The sequence below is a fragment of the Vulpes lagopus genome, chromosome 1 (genome assembly GCF_018345385.1).
Source record: "Vulpes lagopus strain Blue_001 chromosome 1, ASM1834538v1, whole genome shotgun sequence".
NCBI lineage: Eukaryota > Metazoa > Chordata > Mammalia > Carnivora > Canidae > Vulpes > Vulpes lagopus.
Window position 1 is genome coordinate 128,530,852 of NC_054824.1, and position 24,556 is coordinate 128,555,407.

General features: G+C 33.3%; 1 protein-coding gene across 2 annotated transcripts in view; it reads right to left on the reverse strand.

Moving 5' to 3' along the window:
* Window positions 1-24,556, reverse strand: part of TRAPPC8 (trafficking protein particle complex subunit 8) — a 90,486-nt gene that overhangs the window by 44,402 nt on the left and 21,528 nt on the right. Inside the window, exons 6-12 of one of the 2 annotated variants that reach the window (XM_041744766.1) lie at window positions 22,519-22,612; window positions 21,630-21,889; window positions 21,178-21,293; window positions 20,321-20,471; window positions 15,707-15,807; window positions 11,427-11,532; window positions 1,351-1,482 (exon numbers count right to left, since the gene is read on the reverse strand). In XM_041744766.1, the coding sequence (XP_041600700.1) occupies window positions 1,351-1,482; window positions 11,427-11,532; window positions 15,707-15,807; window positions 20,321-20,471; window positions 21,178-21,293; window positions 21,630-21,889; window positions 22,519-22,612 (960 nt within the window). The remainder of the gene's footprint in view (window positions 1-1,350; window positions 1,483-11,426; window positions 11,533-15,706; window positions 15,808-20,320; window positions 20,472-21,177; window positions 21,294-21,629; window positions 21,890-22,518; window positions 22,613-24,556) is intronic. The other variant, XM_041744776.1, reaches the window with a different exon arrangement.

The window sequence follows — 24,556 nt, forward strand, 5'->3', positions numbered from 1 at the left end:
CTGCTTCTCCCTCTGCCTAAGTCTCTGCCTCTCTCTGGCTCTCATGAATAAATAAAATCTTTAAAAAAAAAAAAATGATAGTTTTAAATTTTGTTCCACTTTAGAACCTGAGAAATTCTCGTTGATGGAGTGTATCAGTTATTATAAAAAAATGTTTGTTTATAAATATTTTTAGTTTTGCATCTAATATAAAGCAAGTTCACCTATTTTTTATAATTTGTCACTTCCCCCCCAAAAAAGAGGGATGAACCCAAACTTGAAATATTTGTTTTTTTAAAATCATGGCATTTTTACACAAAATTGAGAATAACTTTTGAACACTTGTTTCTTTATGCCTTTGTAATAACAGATGACTTATTAATTTTTTTTTAAAAGATTTTATTTATTGATGAGAGACACCAATAGAAAAGCAGAGACATAGGCAGAGGGAGAAGCAGGCTCCCTGCCAGGGGCCCAATACGGGACTCAATCCCAGGAACCCAAGATCACGCTTTGAGTCAAAGGCAGATGCTCAACCACTGAGCCACTCAGGCATCCCATAACAGATGATTTAAAACACTGACGTGTTTGGTTAGCACAGACTTTAAAAATATAAGTATGTTCCTAAAAATTCATATTAACCAAATTTTTTTAAATCCTCATGGTCCTCTACCATATAAAAAGCTCCTTAAGAGATAAGATCATGGTTTTATGGGTACATGCTAGGCTCCTAGTATAGTCCCAGTAATATAGAGATGATTCTTCAATCCACACTTATCTATATTTATAGTAAATCACCACTTAAGCTGCTACCACTCTGTCTCCAGCAAAACTCCTTCCAACTAATGCTTAAGGTGGCAAATGGGGCTGGAGAAATTGCAATAAAAAGATAAAGATCTTTCCCTGGCAGCAGGAACAAGAAAGAGATGATTTCTACTCATTAAATATTTAGTAAATATCATTAAAAGGCACTTTGAGAGATAACAGAAGACCAGAGCTGAAGTAGAGAGAGTCCAACCACCAGAAGGATAATTAAAATTGCTTGAATGCATTCTGTACATCCCACCCTTCATGTATATGATTTTGGTTAAACCTCACAAAAATTTGGGCAAAATTCCAAAATAAATACAAAAAGAGTGGCTCAGAGAAGTAACTTAATCTAAGTTGTTAGCATTTATCTAAATCCACATCGCATGCCCTTACCAATATAACACATTATCTCAGAACAAAATTTACTCCCATTTTTAGGATTAATTTCGAATAATAAAAAATTGACAAATAATATACATTTATAAAATAAATAACAAATTATAACAAAAACTAAAATAAATTATTTGTTCTTATCTTTTTTTTTTAAGAAAATGTACTCACCTGCCCAGCTTTACTAAACCGATGGCCTGCCAATATCATATGAAATGCGTATTTTCTAACCATGGGACTCTTCATATTTATAAAGCAATGTGCTGCCTGTTCCAAAAGAAGTGCACTTCGAAGATCAGAATCCTATTGAATGTTTAAAGGAAAATAAGGTTATCTTCACAAAATTAAAAGTAAAAAGATAACTGGTAAAAAAGCATTTACTTTCTAAAAAGAATATATAGCATATTCACTATTTAACTTAAGTGTATCTGAGGGCAGAGATCAAGGGGCAATCCAATCTTGATGATTCTTTCTTCCAATAAGCACAAATTTTTCTTAAAATCCTTCAAAAAATCCCCTATATGAAATATTTTCTTTTACTTTTCATAAAGCCAAATGTCTGGTAATGATATGCAGTATGTAACAGATCTCTGAAGAAATGCAATCCCTTTTCAAATGGCAAAAAAAGGTATATCAACTGAGAATACAGGTATAGTGATTAAAGATAAACTAGAAAATAGAGCACAGAAAACAAAATTCACACTAATCTAATCTTCAGGAAATTGATCTGTGATATCCGAAAGCATATTTCCATCCATCCAAGAAAAAAAGAAAGACAAAAGAGAATGTGTGTAGGTTATGAAATAATCTAATCTACTACTATCCTCTATTAAGTTTACTCTATACAAGAGTAATTCCTAATTTTGCTTATTTCAAGAATGCCACAATGACTGCTTTTCATTAAAAAGTTTAGAAGGTTTCCCCTTCAAAGATCATCAGCGGCTACTGGTGTTATTAGTAAATGGTACAACTCAAATTAGTTTCCACTTCAATGGACTCTTACAACTGTCTACAAAAACCACATACCACATTTTACATCCTCACCCATAAGGACAACCTTTCAAATCAAAGAGCTATCATCACTTTACAAATAACAGAGAAAGTAGTGAAGGTTGCTGATCAAGTATCAACAACATTTTCAGCAAAACTTTCTCTAGGTTTTCAGCTATTCTTAAGCTGAACTTACCATGCCCTTCCATGTGTTCTGCTGCCATTATTTTCCCCAGGGAAAGTTGAAAACAGAAAACATTTACTTTAAATGCAGTAATGTCAACAAATTATAGTTACATCAAAAAAGTGCTCATAGATAGATCATTGACTATTATAACTATGCCCGCAGCAATCACAAAATTAGAGTGGAAACAGATCTGAGGAAACAATCTAGAAAGCATTCAGTAAATTGCAGATATTACCTATCTTAACCCCCTTATAACAGAAACTAAATGATAGATGTTTTTGTTTTGTCCAAGTAAGATCCAAAAGCTATTAAGTGGGAACATCAGGAATGTACAATTGACACACAGTTCTCATCCAAGGGTTTACATCAGAATTACTTAGGGGAACTAGGAAGTGCATTCTTAATTTTCAGGAAAAAGCTTTCTTCTTTAGAAAATACTTTTTTTTTTTCCTTCAAGAATAAATATTTGGGGGAAAAAAAGTAAGAATCTTTCTTTGCCATCCCATGCCTCATCTGACTTGCCAGAGGTAACCACAATTACCAGTTTGGTGTTGGTATTGTCATTTTTGTGTTATATTTGTGTTTTTTTGTTAAATACATACAGTTTTCTAAAAATACACATACTTCTTCATACATAAATGGTATTATACAGAGAATTCTTCATCTCATTTTTTGGACTTAATATAGTATCATGGACATCCTTCCAAGGTATCTACATCTCTTATTTCTTTTAAAGCTACATTGTGGAGATCCCTGGTGGCTCTGCAGTTTGGAGCCTGCCTTTGGCCCAGGGCGCAATCCTGGAGTCCCAGGATTGAGTCCCGCGTCGGGCTCCCGGCATGGAGCCTGCTTCTCCCTCTGCCTGTGTCTCTGCCTCTCCTTCTCTCTCTCTGTGTCTATCATGAATAAATAAAAAATCTTAAAAAAAAGCTACATTGTATCCTATTATATAAATATACTATAATTTATTAATAGTCTCCAATTGACTGATTTAATACTGTTTATTACTTTTATTTCTACAAAAGTGCTTTGATAAACATCTTTATAAAACCATTTTTGAGTAATTCTATGTATTCTTAAGACACATTTCTGAAAGTAGAACTGCTGAGTTAATGAAAGCTATGTATGTATATCATTCAAATTCTAATCGATAGAGCCAAACTGCTACCAAAAAAGTAGTACCAATATATAATCTCATCAACAGAATGAGAATGTATGTTTTCCACTCACCCAGACAAAAATTATTTTTAAAGGTTTTTATCTCTTTAATAAAAAAAAAAATGACACTGCTCCCCAACATACATTTTAATGGTAAGGCTGGTAATCTTTTCATATGTTTAAGGGTCTTTGTATTTTTTCTGTGAATTGCTCATTTATACTCTTTTGTGAATGGGTTTTTATGATTATGTGGTTTGTAAGAGCCCTTTGCACACTTAATCAATATTAGGCCTTGTCATCATACATTTGTAAATAGTATTTCCCAGTTTTGACATGAGTTTTTCTTAGTCAAGCATACTATCTTTTGCCTCTATGATTTCAAGATACTGCATCAAACAAGAAAAAAAGCTATCATTCTTAGATTTTTTTAAAAAGGGATCCCTGGGTGGCGCAGTGGTTTAGTGCCTGCCTTTGGCCCAGGGCACAATCCTGGAGACCCGGGATCGAATCCCACATTGGGCTCCCAGTGCATGGAGCCTGCTTCTCCCTCTGCCTATGTCTCTGCCTCTCTCTCTCTCTCTCTCTCTCTCTGTGTGTGTGACTATCATAAAATAAAAATTTAAAAAATGCTTTATTTAAAAAAAAAAGATTAAAAAAAAAAACTTTCTTATATATTCTCTTAGGAGTCTGTTTCATTTTTTCATATCATAAACTTAATCAAGCTATGTAGCAAGTAAGGTAAGAATCCAAACCCCAAACAGCTAGATGTCATAATACCATTTAAGTGAATAACCAAACATTCCTCACTAATTTTAAATGACACCTAATCACATGTCATATTTAAATTCTCATTCTATTCCATTACTCTGTCTATTCTTACCACTATAAACAGTTACAATTTCTGTAGCCTTATAACACATTTTAATATCTGGAACAGGCAAGTCCCTCTAATTACTTCTTCTGTTTTCAAATTTTATTTAGGCTTCTCAATAGTATTTCAGTCTTTTTTCTTTAAGTGTTATAAGTTTATTCCCAGTATGTACACACAAACCCATGCAGTCACATAGAGACATACAGCATAAATACATACTTATTTTTTTAATTGTCTATGAGGCTTCATTAAACTGGAAAACTTGGAAGGGCAATCCTGGACATTCTGATTAAGATGAAGAAAATGCCCTAGATATTTTTGGTGGTGTGTAAATTATGACAACCTGGGGTATTTACTGAGACCAGCACAGTAAACCCTCAGCATTGTCAAATTTAATTCTCAAGGGCTGACCAATTTAGGAGAGACCAGGAAGTCCATGGCATATATTAATTTAGTGGAAGCAAAATCTGACTCTTGCATCCAGTATGGCAGTTATCTGAGAAAGAATCAATCTGCTGAGCTGAATGCCCTATTCCCATGACTCACAGCAACTTCGTTCTTCTGTATCTCTTACAATGATACCTAAAGTAGAAAAGATATTGCTTTTTACCAAAAAACAGCCTAAGGGAGTCCCTGGGGGGCTCAGCGGTTTAGTGCCTGCCTTTGGCCCAAGGTGTGATCCTGGAATCCTGGGATCAAGTCCCACATCAGGCTCCCTGCATGGAGCCTGCTTCTTCCTCTGCCTGTGTCTCTGCCTCTCTCTCCTCTCTGTCTTTCATGAATAAATAAATAAAATCTTAAAAAAAAAAAAAAAAAGCCTGAAAAGAATGACAACTGCCTTCAGTGTTGATGAAAGAAAAATGAAAGAATTTCACAAAGCGACAGTTTTATCTAGAAAGCAGATGCTTTGAATGAGTAGAATAAAAATTTTAGTTCATACCTATATGACAAATGTATTACATATGCTCTATAAGAAACTAAGAAAAAAAAAATCTGTGATACTATTTCAATAGGAATTCCAGCCTATGAACCGTGCCCATAGTCCAAGAGAGTTTTTTTAAAAACTGCAAATGAATTAAAATATGAAGATAAACAGTGAGAGGAAAATTGTCTAACTGAGGTAGATGCTTCAATAAACATTTCCATAAAAAACACAACTAATGTAGCACTGGTTACATAGACTTAAATGAATCAAATCTCAAGGATAACTTTCAGATTTTTTCCTCGTGTAACTATAGTAGGAAAGGTGCCATGAGCTGATCAGTTTACTACAGGAACAGTTCCTCCAAAGGTAGAGAAACTTGTAAAAACTGCTATTACTATCCCTGATAGTAAAAAACTGATTTACTGTATTTAAATGCAGTAACAGACAAAGGTGTTATTAAGACCAGAGTAAATGTTCAGTACAGAAACAGAGACACAGTAGGGGGAAAGCATCACATCTTTAGCACCAAATTCAGACATACCATCCTATGTGGTGGTAACTGGCATGTTTTATCGTTACCTGGTTTTGCTCTGTCATCCTGAGAATCCCAGGGCATAATAAGAATAAGATCCACTTGCCCATTAAATTTGCATTCCAAAAAATAAAGCCAAAGTACAACTCTTTCTCCCCAGGCCTCACAGTTGTGTTTTCCAAAATAGTGCTAGCAAATATCTGGGAAACCTAATTCATTAATGTCAAGAGTATGTAACTGTTCCCTATCCTCAAGACAAGTGCACTTTTCACATATTATATGCCATTTTAATTGATAAAATGCATACAATAAATACAACTAGCAGTTAAAATTTAACATGACTTTATACACACTATGCCTAGCAGTCTTTACTTTCAAGTTATCTCAAATAATTATCTGAAAGGTATAGCACCAAAAAACCCACTTGTGAATAACAATTTCTGGGGAAATGTACCACCACCCACGCCTCACCCTAAAACAATGACAATGATAAATATCTTCAAATTTCATGACAAAACAAGTCATCCAGGTTTGAAAAGGTGAAAACAAACTTGGAAGGGAAAAAGAACAATGACAGAAAATAACAAGGTTGCGATCCAGACAAGAATTTGCTCCAGTTTTTTATTCAAGCTCCTAAACCATAAATTCCCTTTACATTCACTAATAACCCCTACATTGAAAAACAGCAACATATTCAAACCCAAATTAAGATTTATTACAATACAAAACATCAACACACTCAAGAATCTATATTCAGCTCTACCAAATAGTTTATGTCTAGCAACTGTTCATACTAGTCAGTGTCCATGCAATATCAATTATTCGACCTTGTTAATATCATCCTTTAACCTAATTAGTTATATCTTACCAAAACCTTTTTAGAATAATTAATGGTTCAGTTCAACAAACATCTGTAAATGATATACCATGTCAATGATATACCAAGGCCAGTATCAGGCACTAAGGATAAATATGTAGAAGACAACACAGTTCTCTACCCTCAAGAACTTAAATATAATTTCCAATATAATATGACAAGTCAGGTCTTACAGCACTACATGAGAGGGGAGTACAGAGACATTTAGGACAACCTGGGGTATTGTAGATGACTATCTGAAGCACAGGACTGATATAAGGATGAGGAGACAAGCGAACAAAGAGGAAAAGGGCCACAGTCCAGAAGGACATTATAGACGTGAACCAGGGCAGTAGAAAGAGGAATTTAAAGGGGGGTGGGGTGGAGGGAAAGAAGTAAATTATCTGGAAATATAGAAAGAAAACATATTTAAGAAATTTTTTTAAAAAACTGGATTATTGATAGGATAGGAGAGAATACAGGCACATCTCTCAGTTTCTGCCTTGAGCAGATAAGGAACTATGTAGTTATAACATAATTTAAATCATGATCAACAAAATAACCAAGTTTATGAGTTTGGTATATAGATATACTGACACAAGGTGCTTTGGAAACATACTAAGTAGGTAAGTCTAAAAGGCAGCTGGCATTACAAATCTAAAGCTCAAAAAGAGGTCAGTGTTGAAGAAAGACTTAAGAGTGAAAATCATCACTAAAAACTATCACCAAAAAAATGTATAGAGCAAAAGTACAATGGTCCAAGGATTAAAACCACAGGGTATATCAACATTTAAAAGGCAAAGGAAGTGTTTGATTTTATTTTGTTCTTGAGCATTCATTTAAAAAAATCTGTCTTTAGCCATACATATAAAAAAATCACTACTACTCTTTACAAGACTAGAGTCAATTCAAATTAATAATATCTGCTGTGGTATATATAAATAATGAAATATTACTCAGCAATCAAGAATGGAAATCTTGCCATTTGCAACAGCATGAATAGAACACTACAGTGTATTATGTCAAATAAAATAAATCAGAGAAAGACAAATATCATATGATTTCACTCATGTGGAACATAAGAAATAAAATATGAACTTCAAGAAAGGGAAGGAAAAATGAGATAAAAATAGAGAGGGAAGAAAACCATAAGAGATTCTTAACTATAGAGAACTAAAGGTTGCTGGAGCTGGGATCCCTGGGTGGCGCAGCGGTTTGGCGCCTGCCTTTGGCCCAGGGCACGATCCTGGAGACTCGGGATCGAATCCCACATCGGGCTCCCGGTGCATGGAGCCTGCTTCTCCCTCTGCCTGTGTCTCTGCCTCTCTCTCTCTCTCTGTGACTATCATACATATATAAATAAAAATTAAAAAAAATAAATAAATAAAAAAAAAATAAAGGTTGCTGGAGGGGAATGTGGGCAGGGAGACAGGCTAAATGGGTGATGGGCAGTAAGAGGGGTATTTGTTGGGATAAGCACTGGGTGTTGTGTTAGTGATGAACCACTACATTCTATTGCTGAAACCAATACCACGCTGTATGTTAACTAACTTGAATTTAAATTTAACAAAAAGATGGAGAAGGAGAATCTTCTGGAACTTTCCATCTATGAACACTCTTTGGGGCATCTGGGTGGCTCAGTAAATTAAGGGTTATGATTTTTTATTTCAATTCAGGTTATGATTTTAGGGCTGTGAGATCAGGCCCCATGGTGGGCTCTGCAACATGAGGAATCTGCTTGAGATACTCTCTCTCCCTCTCTCTCTAAAATAAATAAATCTTTAAAAAAATAAAAAATAAAAATACATACTTTTATTTTTAATATTAACATATTATCTATCAAATTTTACCTATTAGATGCATTTATTACCAATCAGATACAAAGTAGGAAGAGAGTAAGTTACAGGCTATAAAAGTAGCTTTGAAATTGAGCCCTAGCCACCAATCCCTTCTCCTTAACTACAGGCCTTTGAGCTTACATGGTCAGAAACATCTAACCCTACACCACCTGCAGCAGATGCCTGGCATAGTGACACAAAGACATTTATTCTTTGAGATTAAGGCAAATATGCAAATAATGTTGGCCAGTTTGGAGATGGGATAGAAAGATAATACATTACATACTTATTAGTGATGCAAAATAGTATCTACTGTACACTTTCAATAGCAACTATAAATGGATTGCTTTTCATCTTCTGGAATATTTATAATATAGATTATTTTCAATGCTTACAGTGATTGTTTTTACACATTCATAACTGGTGAAACATTAAAAATTCCTCAGTGATTACTCATTGTGTTACCAATTTTCTATTAGAAAGATGCACATGCATGTTGATTTAAGTATTGTTATGAATAAAAAAATAATTCCATTTACAATTGCACCGAGAATAAAACACCTAGGAATTAACTTAATCAAGGAAGTGACAGACTGTACTCTGAAAACTATAAGATGATGATGAAAGAAACTGAAGATGACACATATAAATGTAATGGTATTTCATGATCGTGAACTGGAAGAATTACTATTATTAAAATTACCATACTTCCCACAGCAATCTACAGATTAAAAACAATTCTAAAAAAAAAAAAAAATTTTTTTCCCAAAATACCAACTATATTTTTCACAGAAACAGAATAATATAAAAATTTGTATGGAACCACAAAAGATATCAAAGCAATCTTGAGGAAAAAAAGAACAAAGCTAGAGATATCATAAATATAGATTACAAGATATATACTACAAAGCTATAAAATTCAAAACAGTGTGGCACTGGCACATGAATGAGACACTTAGACAAATGGAGCAGAGTAGACAGCCCCCAAATAAGTTGATCCTTTTTTTTTCTTTTAATAAGTTGATCCTTATATGATCAATGGATCTCTGACATAGGAGGCAAGAATATACAACAGGGAAAAGTCTCTTCAATAAATGGTACTGGGAAAACTGGACAACTAATTGCAAAATAATGAGAATGGATCACTTTCTTAAAGCACACACAAAAATAAATTCAAAATAAGCTAAAGATATAAATGTGAGACCTGAAATCATAAAAATCCTACAAGGGAATATAGTAATTTTTCTGACATTGACTGTAGCAATGTTTTTCTAGATACATCTCCAAAGGCAAGGGAAACAAAAACAAAACTAAACTATTAGGACTACATCAAAATAAAAAGTTTTTGCACAGGGGCACCTGGGTGGCTCAGTTGGTTAAGCATCTGCCTTCGAGTCAGGTCATGATTTCAGGGTCCTGCGATTGAGCCCTGTGACAGGCTCCCTGCTCAGGGTGGGAGTCTGCTTTTCCCACTCCCTTCTCCTCTCCATTCATGCTCTTTTTCTCTCTCAAATAAATAAAAAATATCTTTAAAAAGCTTTTGCACAGTGAAAGAAACCATAAACAGAACAAAAAGGCAACATACTGTTTGGGAGAAGATATCTGCAAATGATATATCGAATAAGAGATTAATATCCAAAATATATAAAGAACTTAAACAACTCTACACCACAACATAAATAATACTGTTAAAAAGTGGGTAGATGACCTAAATAAACATCTCTCCAAGGAAGACACACAGATGGCCACAAACTGATGAAAAGATGATCAACACTGCTCATTATCAGGAAAATGCAAATTAAAACCACAAAGAGATACCACTTTGAACTGTTAAAATGGCTAAAATCAAAAGAAAAGAAATAACATATATTGGTGAGGATGTGGAGGAAAAGGAATTCTCATGCATTCCTAGGAATGCAAATTGTTAAGGCCACTGTGGAATGTCATATGATCCAGTAACTCCACTGCTCTGTATTTACCCCCCAAAAATGAAACCACGGGTTCAAAAAACTATACAGACCCTTGTGTTTACTGCAGCATTATTTACAATAGCCAACATATGGAAGCAACAGAAGTGTCCCAGGATAGACAAATGGATAAGGAAGATGTGGCTTATATACATACAATAGAACATTATACAGCCATAAAAAAGAATGAACTCTTGCCATTTGTAACAACTTCTAGATGGTCCTAGAGGGTATTATGCTAAGTGAAACAAGTCAGACTGAAAAAGACAAATACCATATGACTTAATTCATATGTGGAAACTTAAAACGAATAAACAAAAGGCAGAATCAGACCTATAAATACAGAGAACAAACTGAAGGTTGCCACAGGGAAGGTAACAGGGAAATGGGCAAAATGAGTGAGGGAGAGTGGGAGATACACGTCTCCGGTTGTGGAATAAGTACTTCACAGGAATAAAAGGCAGCATACGGAACACAGTCAACAATACTGTAATAGTGTTATATGTGACAGATGGTTAATTACACCTGTGGTGAGAAGAGCCTAATGTACAGAGAAGTTGAATCACTATGTTGAACACCTAACACTAATGTAACATTGGATATCACTAAACTCAAGGTAAAAAATTAAAAAAAAAAAAAGAATCTAAATAAATACTGTTATGCATAAGTCAGAATCTAATTCATTAAAGATGTACAATACATATTTGTGGTTAGTAATAACATAGACTTAAAAATCTATAAATAAAAAAGTATCTCTAAAATACATTTAAAATTAATTCAAGAAATAAAGTAGCAATATTATAAATTCCCAAAAAGAAAGTCCTCTATACTTTTATGTCTTGCACACCCTCTTCAAGAAAAAAAGAAACACCTTTTTAAATTTATGAACTATTACTAAAGTAATTACTATACATTTTCAGTACCTCACTAGTCAACCGTATTAGCAGAGCTGCAGCCTCTGAATATTTGCTTTGGCTTTTTAAGATTTCAGCACTTAGCAATACACATCTCTCAGCCAATACCATATTCCTAAAGAAAGAAAGACAAGAAAAAATATAATTAGCACTACAATATCTTAATACATCACAGTAATAATACTTAATGTATCACTATGTGTTCAACAAAAATCCCAATCTAGTTTTTGAGTAAAAAAGAAATCCATGCTCTTGTTTCCCACTTACCAAAAAAAAGGTTAAAGAGAAAACTTCAAAGAATTCTCCTAACTATTCAAAACTTTTTACCATCATATAATTTCATGGTAAAAATACAATGCAAAGTCACATTTTCTATACACAAAATGCTAACTGGTATATCTGAACTGGCCACTGGTTAATAGCAAAATTTACTATGAATAGAAAAGAATATAAACATTTCACCCATATTTCTTTCTCTTTCCTCACTGCAAACTGTAGTCAGATGTGTTTCAATTTGCTGGCTACTTCTAGGAATATTCAGGGGCTTTTCATCTAGTAGTACCATCGTGATATTTCAACTGGAGATAGCATGAGGAATGCCTGATGGATTCCTGAGCAAAGTATTTGGTAAAATGCACAATTGATTTTTCTTAATGGATTACTACCATCAATAATCTAAAATTGGGTTATTCATTATTAAAATAATAAAAATAAATAAAAATATTTTTACTATGAAATTACAAGATAGAATCTTATTGCTGGGAAATAGCCAAGATTTATTTTTTCTTTTTCTAATCCTTGTTTCAAAATTACACTTGGCTTTAAATTGACAAAGATTCCTAACTTATTTTTTTAAGATTTTATTTATTTATTCATGAGACACACAGAGAGTGGCAGACACACAGGCAGATGGAGAAGAAGCCTCCCTGTGGGCAGCCTGATGCAGGACTCAATCCCTGGACTCCGGGATTACGACCTGAGCCAAAGGCAGACGCTCAATCACTGAGCCACCCAGGTGCCCCACAAAGATAACTAACGTGAAGGTCATTCCAAACAGTGAGTTTTAAAAAGACAACGCATTACTTTAAAAAATTACTGTAATGAACAAATACTAACAAATTGTGTTCTCTCTTAGGTTATTTATGAATGTCAAAGATTATTTTTAATGAACACAAAAGACTACCTCCTAGTTAGTAACACCTATTAATATATATGCTTGAATATGCTCACTTCTTAGAGTTTTCTTAAGTAAATTTTATAAATACCCTTGAATCTTAACACTATTGATTTACGTATTTGTTTGATTTCTCCTCACCAATTTTCCATGTGTTCAGTTATTAAGTTAAAGTGCTACCAAGTCCAAGATTTTATTAGTTTATTCAAGTAACATTTTAAAAAACCATTTGGGTTCAATATTCCCACATTGATCAATGTGACACATCACATCAACAAAAGAAAGGATAAAAACCATGTAATCATTTCAACAGATGCAGAAAAAGCATGTGACAGAATACAACATCCATTCATAATAAAAGCCCAACAAAGTAGGTTTAGGGGGAACATATCTCAATATAAGAAAGGCTGTATATGAAAAACCCAAGCAAACATCATACTCAAAAACTGAGAGTTTTTCTCCTAAGATCAGGACGACCACAAGGAGGCCTCGCCCCACTCTCACCACTTTTAGTCAACACAGCACTGGAAGTCTTAGCCATTAGCCACAGAAATCAAACAACAAAAGAAATGAAAGGCATCCAAACAGGCAAAGAAAAAGTAAAACTTTCACTATTCACAAGTTTTTTAGGTTTTGTAGTCTTTTAAGTTTCTATTTCTCTATCTACAGATACCTGAACTGATAAATAAATTCACTAAATTTGCCGGATAGAAAATCAACGTACAGAAATCCATTGTATTTCTATACACTAATAATGAAATAGCAGAAAGAGAAATAAGAAAACAATCCCATTTACAATTGCACTAAAAATAATAAAATGTTTAGGAATAAACTTAACCAAAGAGGTGAAAGATCTGTATTCTAAAAACTATAAAACACATGTCTGTGGATTAAAAGAACAAATGCTGTTAAAATGTCTACACTGCCCAAAACAATCTACAGATTTAATGCAATCCCTATCAAAACACCCATAGCATTTTTTACAGAACTAGAACAAATAATCCTAAAATTTATATAGAACCACAAAAGATCCTAAATTACCAAAGCAAATCTTGAAAAAGAAAATTGGAGGCATCATTATTCCAGAGTTCAAGTTATATTACAAAGCTGTAGTAATCAAAATAGTATGGTACTGCCACAAACACAGATACAAGGATCAATGGAACAGAAGAAAAGGCCCAGAAATAAACTTGACAAAGGAGGCAAGAACATGCAATGGGGCAAAAAGTCTCTTCAACAAATAGTACTGGGACAATTTGACAGCTACATGCAAAAGAATGGGACATTTTTTTAATATCACACACAAGAATAAGTTCAAAATGGATTAAGGACCTAAATGTGAGACTTGAAACCATAAAAATCATGGAAGAGAGCATAGGCAGTAATTTCTCTGACATTGGCTGTGCCAACATCCAATGTCATAATCCAACATCATAATGCTAATGAAATAAGCCAGTCGGGAAAATCATTCCACATATGATTTTACTCATATGTGGAATTTAAGAAACAAAACAAACTTACAAAAGAAAAAAAGAGAGACAAACCAAAAAACAGACTCTTTACAGAGAACAGTTACCAGACGGGACTTGGTGGGTAGAAGTGAAATAGGTGAAGGGAATTAAGAGTACACTTATCTTGAGTACTGAGTAATAAATGGATCTGCTGAATCACTATATCAAATTAATATAACATGCCCTGCTAATTACACTGGAATTTAAATAATAAAAATATTTCATTACTATTTAGTACAAAAAACATTTTGAATTTTTAACAAAAATATCCATATTTTTTTTTTAAAGATTTTATTTATTCATGAGAGACAGAGAGAGAGGCAGAGACAAAGGCAGAGGGAGAAGCAGGCTCCCTGCCCACAACCTGAGCCAAAGGCAGATGCTCAACCACTGAGCCACCCAGGTATCCAAAAAAAATCTTACGTTTTTAAAAATAAAATTTTTTAAAATCCATTTATGTCAGGCACTGGGAGTGCTATAAATTCAAGTATTCCCATGATACAATTCTTACTAAAAACAAAAAACTGATATCAAACAGGTAACAAACAGGGAACAATTGATATTCACCATAATTTGGGTAGAGAAAGGAAAGGGATGACATCATAAAAGAAATTTAAGAAAATCTTTTAAGGATAAATAGGATCTGGCCAGTTAAAAAGTGGAGCATAGCTAAATCTTTAAAAAGAAAAAAGTAAAAAAAAAAAAAAAGAAAAGAAAAAAGTGAGCAGAGGGTGCCTGGCTCAGTTAAGCAGCCCACTCGTGATTTCAGCCCAGGTCACGATCTCAGGGTTCTGGGATCAAGCCCCACATTGGGTTCCACACTCAGTGGGGAGTCTGCTTTAGGATTTTTCTTCCCTCTCTCCCACTGCACCTCCCCCACTCACTCCAGCATGCACGCACACTGTCTAAAATAAATTAAAAAAAAAAAAGTGGAACATGGCATTCTACGAGGGCATTGTAAAACTAATATTGCATTTCCTATATTTTAAGAAAATTCTTTTACATTTTAGGATTTCTGAGACCAGGAAGTTTTTTAAAAGGCATATGTATAATTAATGTAGTGTTTCTCATTTATCCCAAAAGATATATTAAATTGATGATAAATCTTAACAATTATGGTAACTTAGTACAAAGATTCCAAGGTAAATTTTTTTGCCCAAAGTGTGGACTTAGAAAAAAGCTGACAGTCTGTTGCAGACAGGAGGACAAAATTGGATTGCCAGACTTATCTGGGCTTTTATATAACACTTTGCATTCTGCCTACTTAACAAGAAAAGTTCAAAGTGGCTAACCCTTGGCGTAACAGTAGTTTAGGTTAGAAATGTCTGCACCATGAAATCACCCTCTCTACAACATAAACCTCAACGTTACATATAACAAATTGCTAACCACACATCCAGACAAAATAGGAAAAGAAAGGACATAATAAAACACTAGTTTAAAAAAAAAAAATTACCTCATCTTGTGTCTGAGTATATTAACTTAATTTGGGAGCTAATTTAAGTTTAAAGCATGAAAAACAAAGAACCATTTATACCTAATTAACAATATAAGCACTAAATTTACCTCTAAATGGATAGAAGATAAACATTCTAGTCACCTACTTGCAGATATCCCTGTATGTCTGGATTGCTGTATCCATGTAATGCGCAGGGTACGGCCTGGGTGCTCCTGGCTGAAGAAAAGCTGACACTGCTGCCATTTCCTAAAGAAAAAGACATTATTTATACTACACTTCAAAAGGAGAAATATTCTTATAGTTTAGATTTGGAAGCCCAAAAATTGGACTGAAGTTTGCTAGAGCTTTTTATATATGCACACCTATGAATTTCATGGATTAATGCAGACTTGAAAAATTTATTTATACGCCTTTGGTTTTTAAATTCTCTAGTCAAATACTCTGTCATTCAGTATGCACACCTATGAATTTCATGGATTAATGCAGACTTGAAAAATTTATTCATATGCTTTTAGTTTTTAAATTCTCTAGTCAAAAAGTCTGTCATTCAGTATTTAAATAAGATTTTCAAAAAGACCCGTTAAACACTTTGAATTATGGTATATACAACTAACTACCAAATAGACCTAGCTTAAGATTCTACTACCTCCTCCCTGTTCTTCCCTATTTCTCATGAGTAAACAGGACCATATAGAGAAAAAAAAAGGTAAAGTACATCTCTAATTACTGGCATCCAAAAAAAAAAAAAAAATTACTGGCATCAGAACATTACAACAGAACTCACAACAACTGACGCTATATATATTTTCAACTATTTACACACTCTAGTTTATATCCTATACCATACAAAAGACCATTTCTTAGAGCTATATTTCTGTTAATTTTCTAGGTCTTTTTATTTCACATTTAAAAGCCATTCTAGGGCAGCCCCAGTGGCGCAGTGGTTTGGCGCCGCCTGCAGCCTGGGGTGTGATCCTGGAGACCCGGGATCGAGTCCCACATTGGGCTCCCTGCATGGAGCCTGCTTCTCCCTCTGCCTGTGTCTCTGCCTCTCTCTCTCTCTGTGTCTATGAATAAATAAATAAAATCTTTAAAAAAAATTAAAAATAAAAAAAATAAAAGCCATTCTGGAGGCGCCTGAGTGGCTCAGTGGTTAATCTGACTCTTGGTTTCAGCTCAGGTCATGATCTCATTGTCATGGGATAGAGTCCCATGTTGGGGTCCTTGATCAGTGAAGAGTCAGCTTCAGATTCTTTCTCCCTATTCCTCTGCCCCTCCCTGCTCACATGCTAATAAATAAATATAATCATTTAAATAAATAAATGAAATCTTAAAGTAAAAATTTAAAAATTAATTTTTTAAAAAGCTATTCTATTGTCAATATCTATGTTTTTAGTTAATGCAAATAACATACAATAGTGCTAATGAAATGAGAAACGAAGACTCAAATATGGGGTTCTGACTTTCTTAGTAAAATACACTACTATGTCCTCTTATGGACCAAGTTTCAATAAAAATTTAACTAGAAATGAAAGAAATTTTCATAAATTGGGGGATAAACTGTTAACGCCAATCCACTTTTAGGATGAAAAATATTTCTCTGCAACATTTTTTAAAATAGAAAAGAATACAAATAATTATCTAAAAATTGGGAGAACGACTAAAACCTTTAACCTGACAGATTATAGGTTCCATGACAATATAAACTCCATCTGTCTCAGAATGCATTTCTATCCTTGGTGTCCAGCAGTATTTGCTCAAAATTTAATGAATAAACTGAATGAAAATACTTTATATCCATGTGACAAAATATACTACAGCTCTGAAGCAAGTTTTCTTAACTACTTTAATTTTTAAAAATATAATAAATGCACATTTCTATACTATACATATAAGCAGTTATGTAATGAATATATAGTAGAAAACTATATTGTACAAAAACACATCCTTATACAAACTATATATATTACATAACAATACATTAATAAAAGGATACTAAGAAAAAATCCTGTAAGAAAAATATGACCCCAAATTCTAAGTTACTTTCTAATTTAATTCTGCAAGATATATTAAATCAATATACATTCAAACAAAACTGACATAATTTCTACAGATATGGTGAGAACATTCAAAATGATCACCCCAAGTTACCAAATGATGTTCAAAAATCAACCATTAAGTCATGTGTTATATTCTTTAATATGGACAAATACTTTTTACATGATTTTCATCAAGAACCGGAGTGATCTCCTTACCCTTCAGTTAGTTAAGGTAGTTAAGACAGATTAAACTACACACATACACACACACAAAAAACAGTATTTCTTTAAGAATTCCTATTATTGGGGCGCCTAGACAGCTCAGCTGGTTAAGTGTCCAAACTCCTGATTTCAGTTCAGGTCATGATCTCAGGATTGTGACATCGAGCTCTGCACTCAGCGAGGAGCCTGCTTAAGATTCTCATTCCCTCTCTTTCTCTCTGCCTCTCCCCCCATTCACATGCACTCTCTTCCTCTTAAAAAAAAAAAAAAAAAAAGCCTGTTACTGGTTTTGCTATGATATATATTTTAACTTTAAAGTTACTATAAATATCTTCAATTTTCCACTAAAAAGGCAGTATGGTCTGTTCTGACCTTATTAAATTAGCTGATCTGTGAATGGTAAATAGGAAAGTGGTTATCAGTACAAAAAGAATTTGTATTCATTTATAATTTTTCTCAGGCAAGGGGATCAAAAATAGCAAATACAAAATTATAACCTTCAGCAGGAAAGAAACATGCCCTGAGCTCACCTGTTGCATAGGCAGGAGCTTTTTTCATCTGTATTTTAAGAAAATAGAAAATGACCACCTACACTTTGGTGGACATGGACCCTCTCTCCAGAGAAGTACACTTTGAACAGCTCTTGGCTCAAGGCAGCTGTACTTCTCTCCATGTTCTACCTCATGGCACCTCCACTGGTTAGGAGCTACTTTCCCCCACTTCTATTCCCGACTATTATTTACATACTGGTTTTCCGTATGTTTTTTATTCCTTGAGGTAGCTTCTAGCCATGCTGGTGTGGCCTCACTAGATTACACAGGTCACCTCTCATGGTACAAACATATTTTTTATTTGTAGTCTAGTTTCAAAGATACACATCCCAACCCTAAGAACTGTCCAACCTTATTTTTCTCCAAGGCCTGATATTTTTAGAGCAGCTTTTACAGACAAGGATTTTCAAGTATTTGTACATTATGTTATAGTAATATGACTTTATTTTCCAGTGTGAAACTATTTTCTCTCATATAGTTGCTACTAACACCTCCACCTAATTGGTTTAAATATGGTATTTATCAGATAGTAGATAAAAATGAAAAAGCTTACATACCATAAACCTACAGAAATCTTTTGCCATACCTTTGTAAGATTCTACCTATATACAAACATTCAATTAGCTACATAATGTATAATTTTATAAATTCACATCTATGTTGTAAAGTATTTATTAAATAACATTAAGTATTTATGATTTCATATTCACACAATCATCCTTCTGAAAGACTACAATAAAAGATTACAGAATGTCTAGCCAAGGACAATTCATGTAAGTTTTCAAGCACTTCAACTCATAATGATTTTAGTTCCTAAACAAGGTTTTCAAAAGTTGGAAGACATTTTTCATTAAAAATATTGCAGAAATAAAAAGAAAAATGTAATTTTGCTATTTTAGCTTTACATTTTTAAGTTACCTATTTTAGTTTTATACATAATACTAAAACAAATGCAAAATAAATGGCAATTATTTAACAAATGTGGTAATTTCCAATGAAATATTTATTCTTAAGCATTTTTGTTCACACTTTTGTTTACAAGCTTATATATTTTTAAAGTGAAGATGTTGAAAAGAACAGTGTTTACTCTTTTCTACACACAGAAAGCAGATTATGCATATATGCATGACAACTCTCAAAAAACTTAAAATGTTATAAGGCAAACAAGTGAAGAAAATTCTTTCTGGGGGCGCCTGGGTAGTTCAGTCAGTTTTAGCATCTAACTCCTGATATCAGCTCAGGTCACAATCTCAGGATCATGACATGTAGCCCCATGTCGGGCTTCTCTCCCTGTGCCCTTCCCCGCTACTTGCTTTTGAACTCTCAAAAAAAAAGAAAATTCTTTGAGATACCAAGGTTTACCAATGAATTCTAAAAACTAACATAGCTGATGCTTACAGCTCTTTACATACAAAGCAGTGTGCTATGCACATCACATGCCTTATACCTTATCTAACCCTATGCCATTAGGATTTACATTTAACAGGCAAAAAAACTGAGGCTTAGAGATGTTCAATACTTGCCTCAGATGAGTCTGTCTCACACCTATGTACACATTCTTAACTGATATATAGTCATATTATCAGAAAAAAACATTCAAGCAATTTTAAAAGATTTTTCAATAGGTCCAAAAGCATCTGCTAAAAAAATGTTACACTCAATGTAATAACTGAAATTCAAATTAAATTTTGAAGACATATACAAAAATTAGAAGGTACTAGCCAAAGCTAAGACATCAACTCTCATATATGACATGCTTACATATACTAGGTTGAGGAAAATCCATCAATTCTGTATAAACTAATTCAAAACCTATAAAGCATTATATATCATCCTCTTTAAGTACAACTTTATCCCTAAGTATTTTACTTGCCATTTCATAAGGAGAAATCTCTAAATCATTTATGATAACAGAAGTATGAAACTATAATATTATAGAACACTAACCAAGGCACCTGCTGCATAAAGCATTGCTTGATCATTAAGAAAATCTTTCTTTGCAGTATGATAGCAACTATAAGCCAAATCATAATGCTGCACCAGAAAGCATAAGTCAGCCATTTTTCGAATTTGAAGCTCTGGTGCTTCCGGTGGATACCTGTAAATATAAAATAAGTTAAAAAAGTAATTTGTAAGTTAGACCCCTAAACCACTAAATATTATAATATGTCTAACAAGCTGCTAAACTATCTAAAACATTAGGAAAATTAATCTGGTCTTACAAGAATTCTATTTCTAAGGAGAGACCGTTATTTCTCAGAAATATTTGAAAACAATTAGGTTATATAGTTTACAGCTTTATACTAAGAACATCTCAACAGCAGGTAAGCATTTTCTCTGTAGTCAAATTAAGAAGCAAATGATTAATTCTAGGTGACTCACTTTATATATAACCACAAAAAACATAAAAACACAAAATGAATTTTATTTTCCCTTACAACAAGACTATATTAAACAAAACTATCTAAATGTATGCCAGGATTCATAATTGCTAGATCACAATATTTTACTTTAGATGAGTTAGTAATGAATACTTAATCTAATTTCATCTTTTTGCAAACAGGGAAAGAGATCCAAAGCAAGGAACGTTCACAATTCTTATTTATTTTTAGATATCCAATTACTTTATGGTCTAAAAAACTTTTTTTTAAATTAACTTATAGTTACTGTTTTTATCCACTTAAGTTTTAACCAATATGAAACTAAAAAACTAAAAAGATTGTCATTTTTTGCTGGAAACCACAGAGTCGAAAAACAGCCAGAGTTAAACACAGGAAAAACAAAAACAGTAATGTTTTACTCACAGCAATCCAGATGTATTTTTCAGCTCGTTAATGCTTTTTTCTGGAACTTTACTGCCACTAAACCATTTTTTAGTTGCAGAAAATAGAGATCGACTTAAACCTTTTCTTGATATTAGCTACCAAAAAAGATAGTTACAAAAATGAGAATTTAATATTTTACTTTTACATACAAAAGAAAAAATTCTAAATAAAAATTAAAAAGCTTTAATAGTGAGCAAATATTCATTTTAACAACATTGATTTAAAGAAAATTGTTCATATGCTGGCAAAATCCCTAGTGTAAATAAGTATCTTTTAGGATTTAACAATTTCATCACCAACAGTGACACCAATAAATCCTAATATTAGTCTATCTTAAAAAAAAAATCCAAATACTTTAATTTACACTACTATATTCCCAAGTTTACTCTTCGCTGAGTTTAAAAATACTAACCCGAACAATTAAATCTTACCTGATCATTTAATTGCCGAATTGTTTTCTCTATATGTGGCAAAAGGCCCCGAAATGTGAACTCTTGTATAAACTGTCGAATTCTATCGTGATCAGTAAGCGTTAAACATGCACCATGAATAATTCCAGTATTTGCTTTCTTTGTTTCGTGTAATGATGAGGCAGATTTTACATGATCTGGGCCATCAATGCTGTTAGAAGGGTCACTGGATGAATCCAACTGAAGTGGGTGAGCTCTAAAGTTATTTGGTAAGCCATCTACTGAAAAACAGATCTTTCTTTTACTCTCAGAATGCAACAGAAAATTGTGATATTACTACCATACTGCTAAAGAAAAAAAAGAACATCTTGGAACCCTTTATATTTCTGTATATAACTCTAAGATAGAATAACATTAACATTTTCCCTCCTAAAATTACAGGACTTGGGTTAATACTTGTTACACATAATAGAAATTTAAAAATTCATATAATAAAAGAAAAATACATTGTTAACATAAAGAATCATTTTAAGTAACACAGCTAATAAGAAAATTTTTAACAAAAAAATTTTAGAGCTATCACTATCAAAACTGTAATTTAAAATACAGAAATAAAGCTCTCAAAATCATGTCACCTTTGGGAATAACAAATGCTGCACACAGTATCTTCCCCCTTGCTTTCTACAAATTTTTCAAAAGAAATATATTACTCTTGTAAAACAAGTTTTCAAATGTCAAAAAACATCAAATTCAAATGATTAAAAAAATTCTTCAAAGGAACAGCTATTTTGTCCTTTTTCTTTTTTTTATTATGAAAATTTCTCCCATCTTTTATCTGTAAGGATTAGCATGCTTTGAGAACAGTACATATTTTCAATCAAAAGAGAACTTAGAGAAAGTATATCAAGACCTTTGACTTCGTTATCTAATCCATCCAATGAAAGCAAGTTACTATCAGAATTCTTATTTGAAGTTATAGTACAAGGGCCATCTTCATATGATTCCTATCAAAATAAAATAAAAAAGCATTAGCAATTATATTAATTAATCATGTTTAAGATACCACCAAATCCATCAACAACTGTGGTTTTTCTGTTAACTGTAAGCCTCATTTATTTGCTTTAGCGAGACTCTGTCCAGTCCTCTAAATTGTTAACTTTTTCCATGTATCTTGTAATTCCAAACCCCACCTACTATATTTCTACCTTCACATTCTACTTTCACATTCAATCTACTACCCTAATTCTTCCGAATTCAAATGATCTCTATCTCAGTTTTCCTTTCACATGTGTTAAGTATATGACCAAATGAGAATACCTGTAGAGATATCAAAGAGAGAAAAAAATGCCAAGAGAGAGGACTACTAGCCAGGAAGGAGAAAATAAGATGGATGGTATGGAATCTCCTAGGTCATGGGTAAAATGTTAATAGGTTGGAGTAAATTCGCATACATCATAGTGTATTGGAGAAATATCCAATGTGATGTTTATTTGTACAACAGCACTGGTTTCTCAGTCAACAAAAAAAACTTAAAAATATCCAGACTCTGTCAGCAGTAAATTTGAGATATTATTCTGAGTGTCTTTCAGGGAAGTATGTAAACGAGAACTTACTAAGATAAAAGTGATTAGGACAAGAAACAGTCTGAAACAACCATGCAAGAAAGAGTTGAAAAAACTAGGTATATTTAGCCTGGAAAAAATAAAAAGGGGACATAAGAACTATCCTATATTTTGAAAGTTGACTTAATGAAAAACTGATTAGTCCCAAAGGACAAACAAGTACAAGCAAAGGGAGATAATTTTTGGTTGGTTCTCCAGCTGCTCAGACATGGTACAGATCACTTGAGAAGAGAGTGACTATCAGATGAGGTTGTTCACTGGTAAAGGAAATTAAAGTATTACATCAGAGGGTTAGATTTGATAAGCTTTAAAAACTATCTTCCAATCCTGGGCTTCTAGCTATAGAATTTCTGACACTCTGTCTTCCATTTAAAAGTTCTCAAATTGGGGACGCCTGAGTGGCTCAGTGGCTGGGCATCTGCTTTTGGCTCAGGGCGTGATCCTGGGATCGAGTCCCACTTCGGACCTCCTGAGTGGAGCCTGCTTCTCTCTCTGCCTCTCTCTCTCTCATGAGTAAATAAATAAATCTTTTTTAAAAAATCTAAAAAAAAGAAAAAAAGTTCTCAAGTTGGACAATCTGACTTATGCTTCCCTTCCTTAGGATGTCTAGACTCTAAATTCCTCTTTCCAATATCGTTCCCATCCTGAGTGTGACCCTGAAAGACCATTTTTTAAAATAAAATTCCGTCATATCCAATTCGTTCTTTTTTTTCCCTCCATTTTCCCCAGCATTCTCTTAAAGTGAGTAAACATCAGTATAGCCCTATATCTGGATCAAAAATTCCACATGAGAGAAAAATAAGGCAAATCACAGATTATTAAACAATACTGACATTAGGATACCAAAAATTACATAAACTTTATAAACTGATATATTTTTTAAATTATCACATAATACACAATGTAGTTTAAAGGTACAAAATAGATACATTTTCCATTTACTTACAACTCCCCCTTCTACACAGAGAACAGTCAACTCTTGATTATCTGAACTAAGCATGGGAAAGTGGCATCTGACTACCATCAAGTGGCATACAATTCTACCTAAAAGTTTGACAGACCATGAACCCTTATACCTACCTACCCACTTCAACCAACAGACAACAATTAACATTAGTCTAGAATTCTAGATTAAGAAAGGAGTAAATTAGGAAGAAGGAACACTTCCTAAAAATTCAGAAGGAAAGAAATAAAAGGAAAGTTAGGGAAAAAAGCCCACCCACCTAAAAAGTATGAGCTCCAAAAGGTGGCCATAAGAACAGCATGTTGAAAATGAAGGAAGGCAACCCCAGAGCATGTGGATAATAAAGAATTGACTGTAAGCAT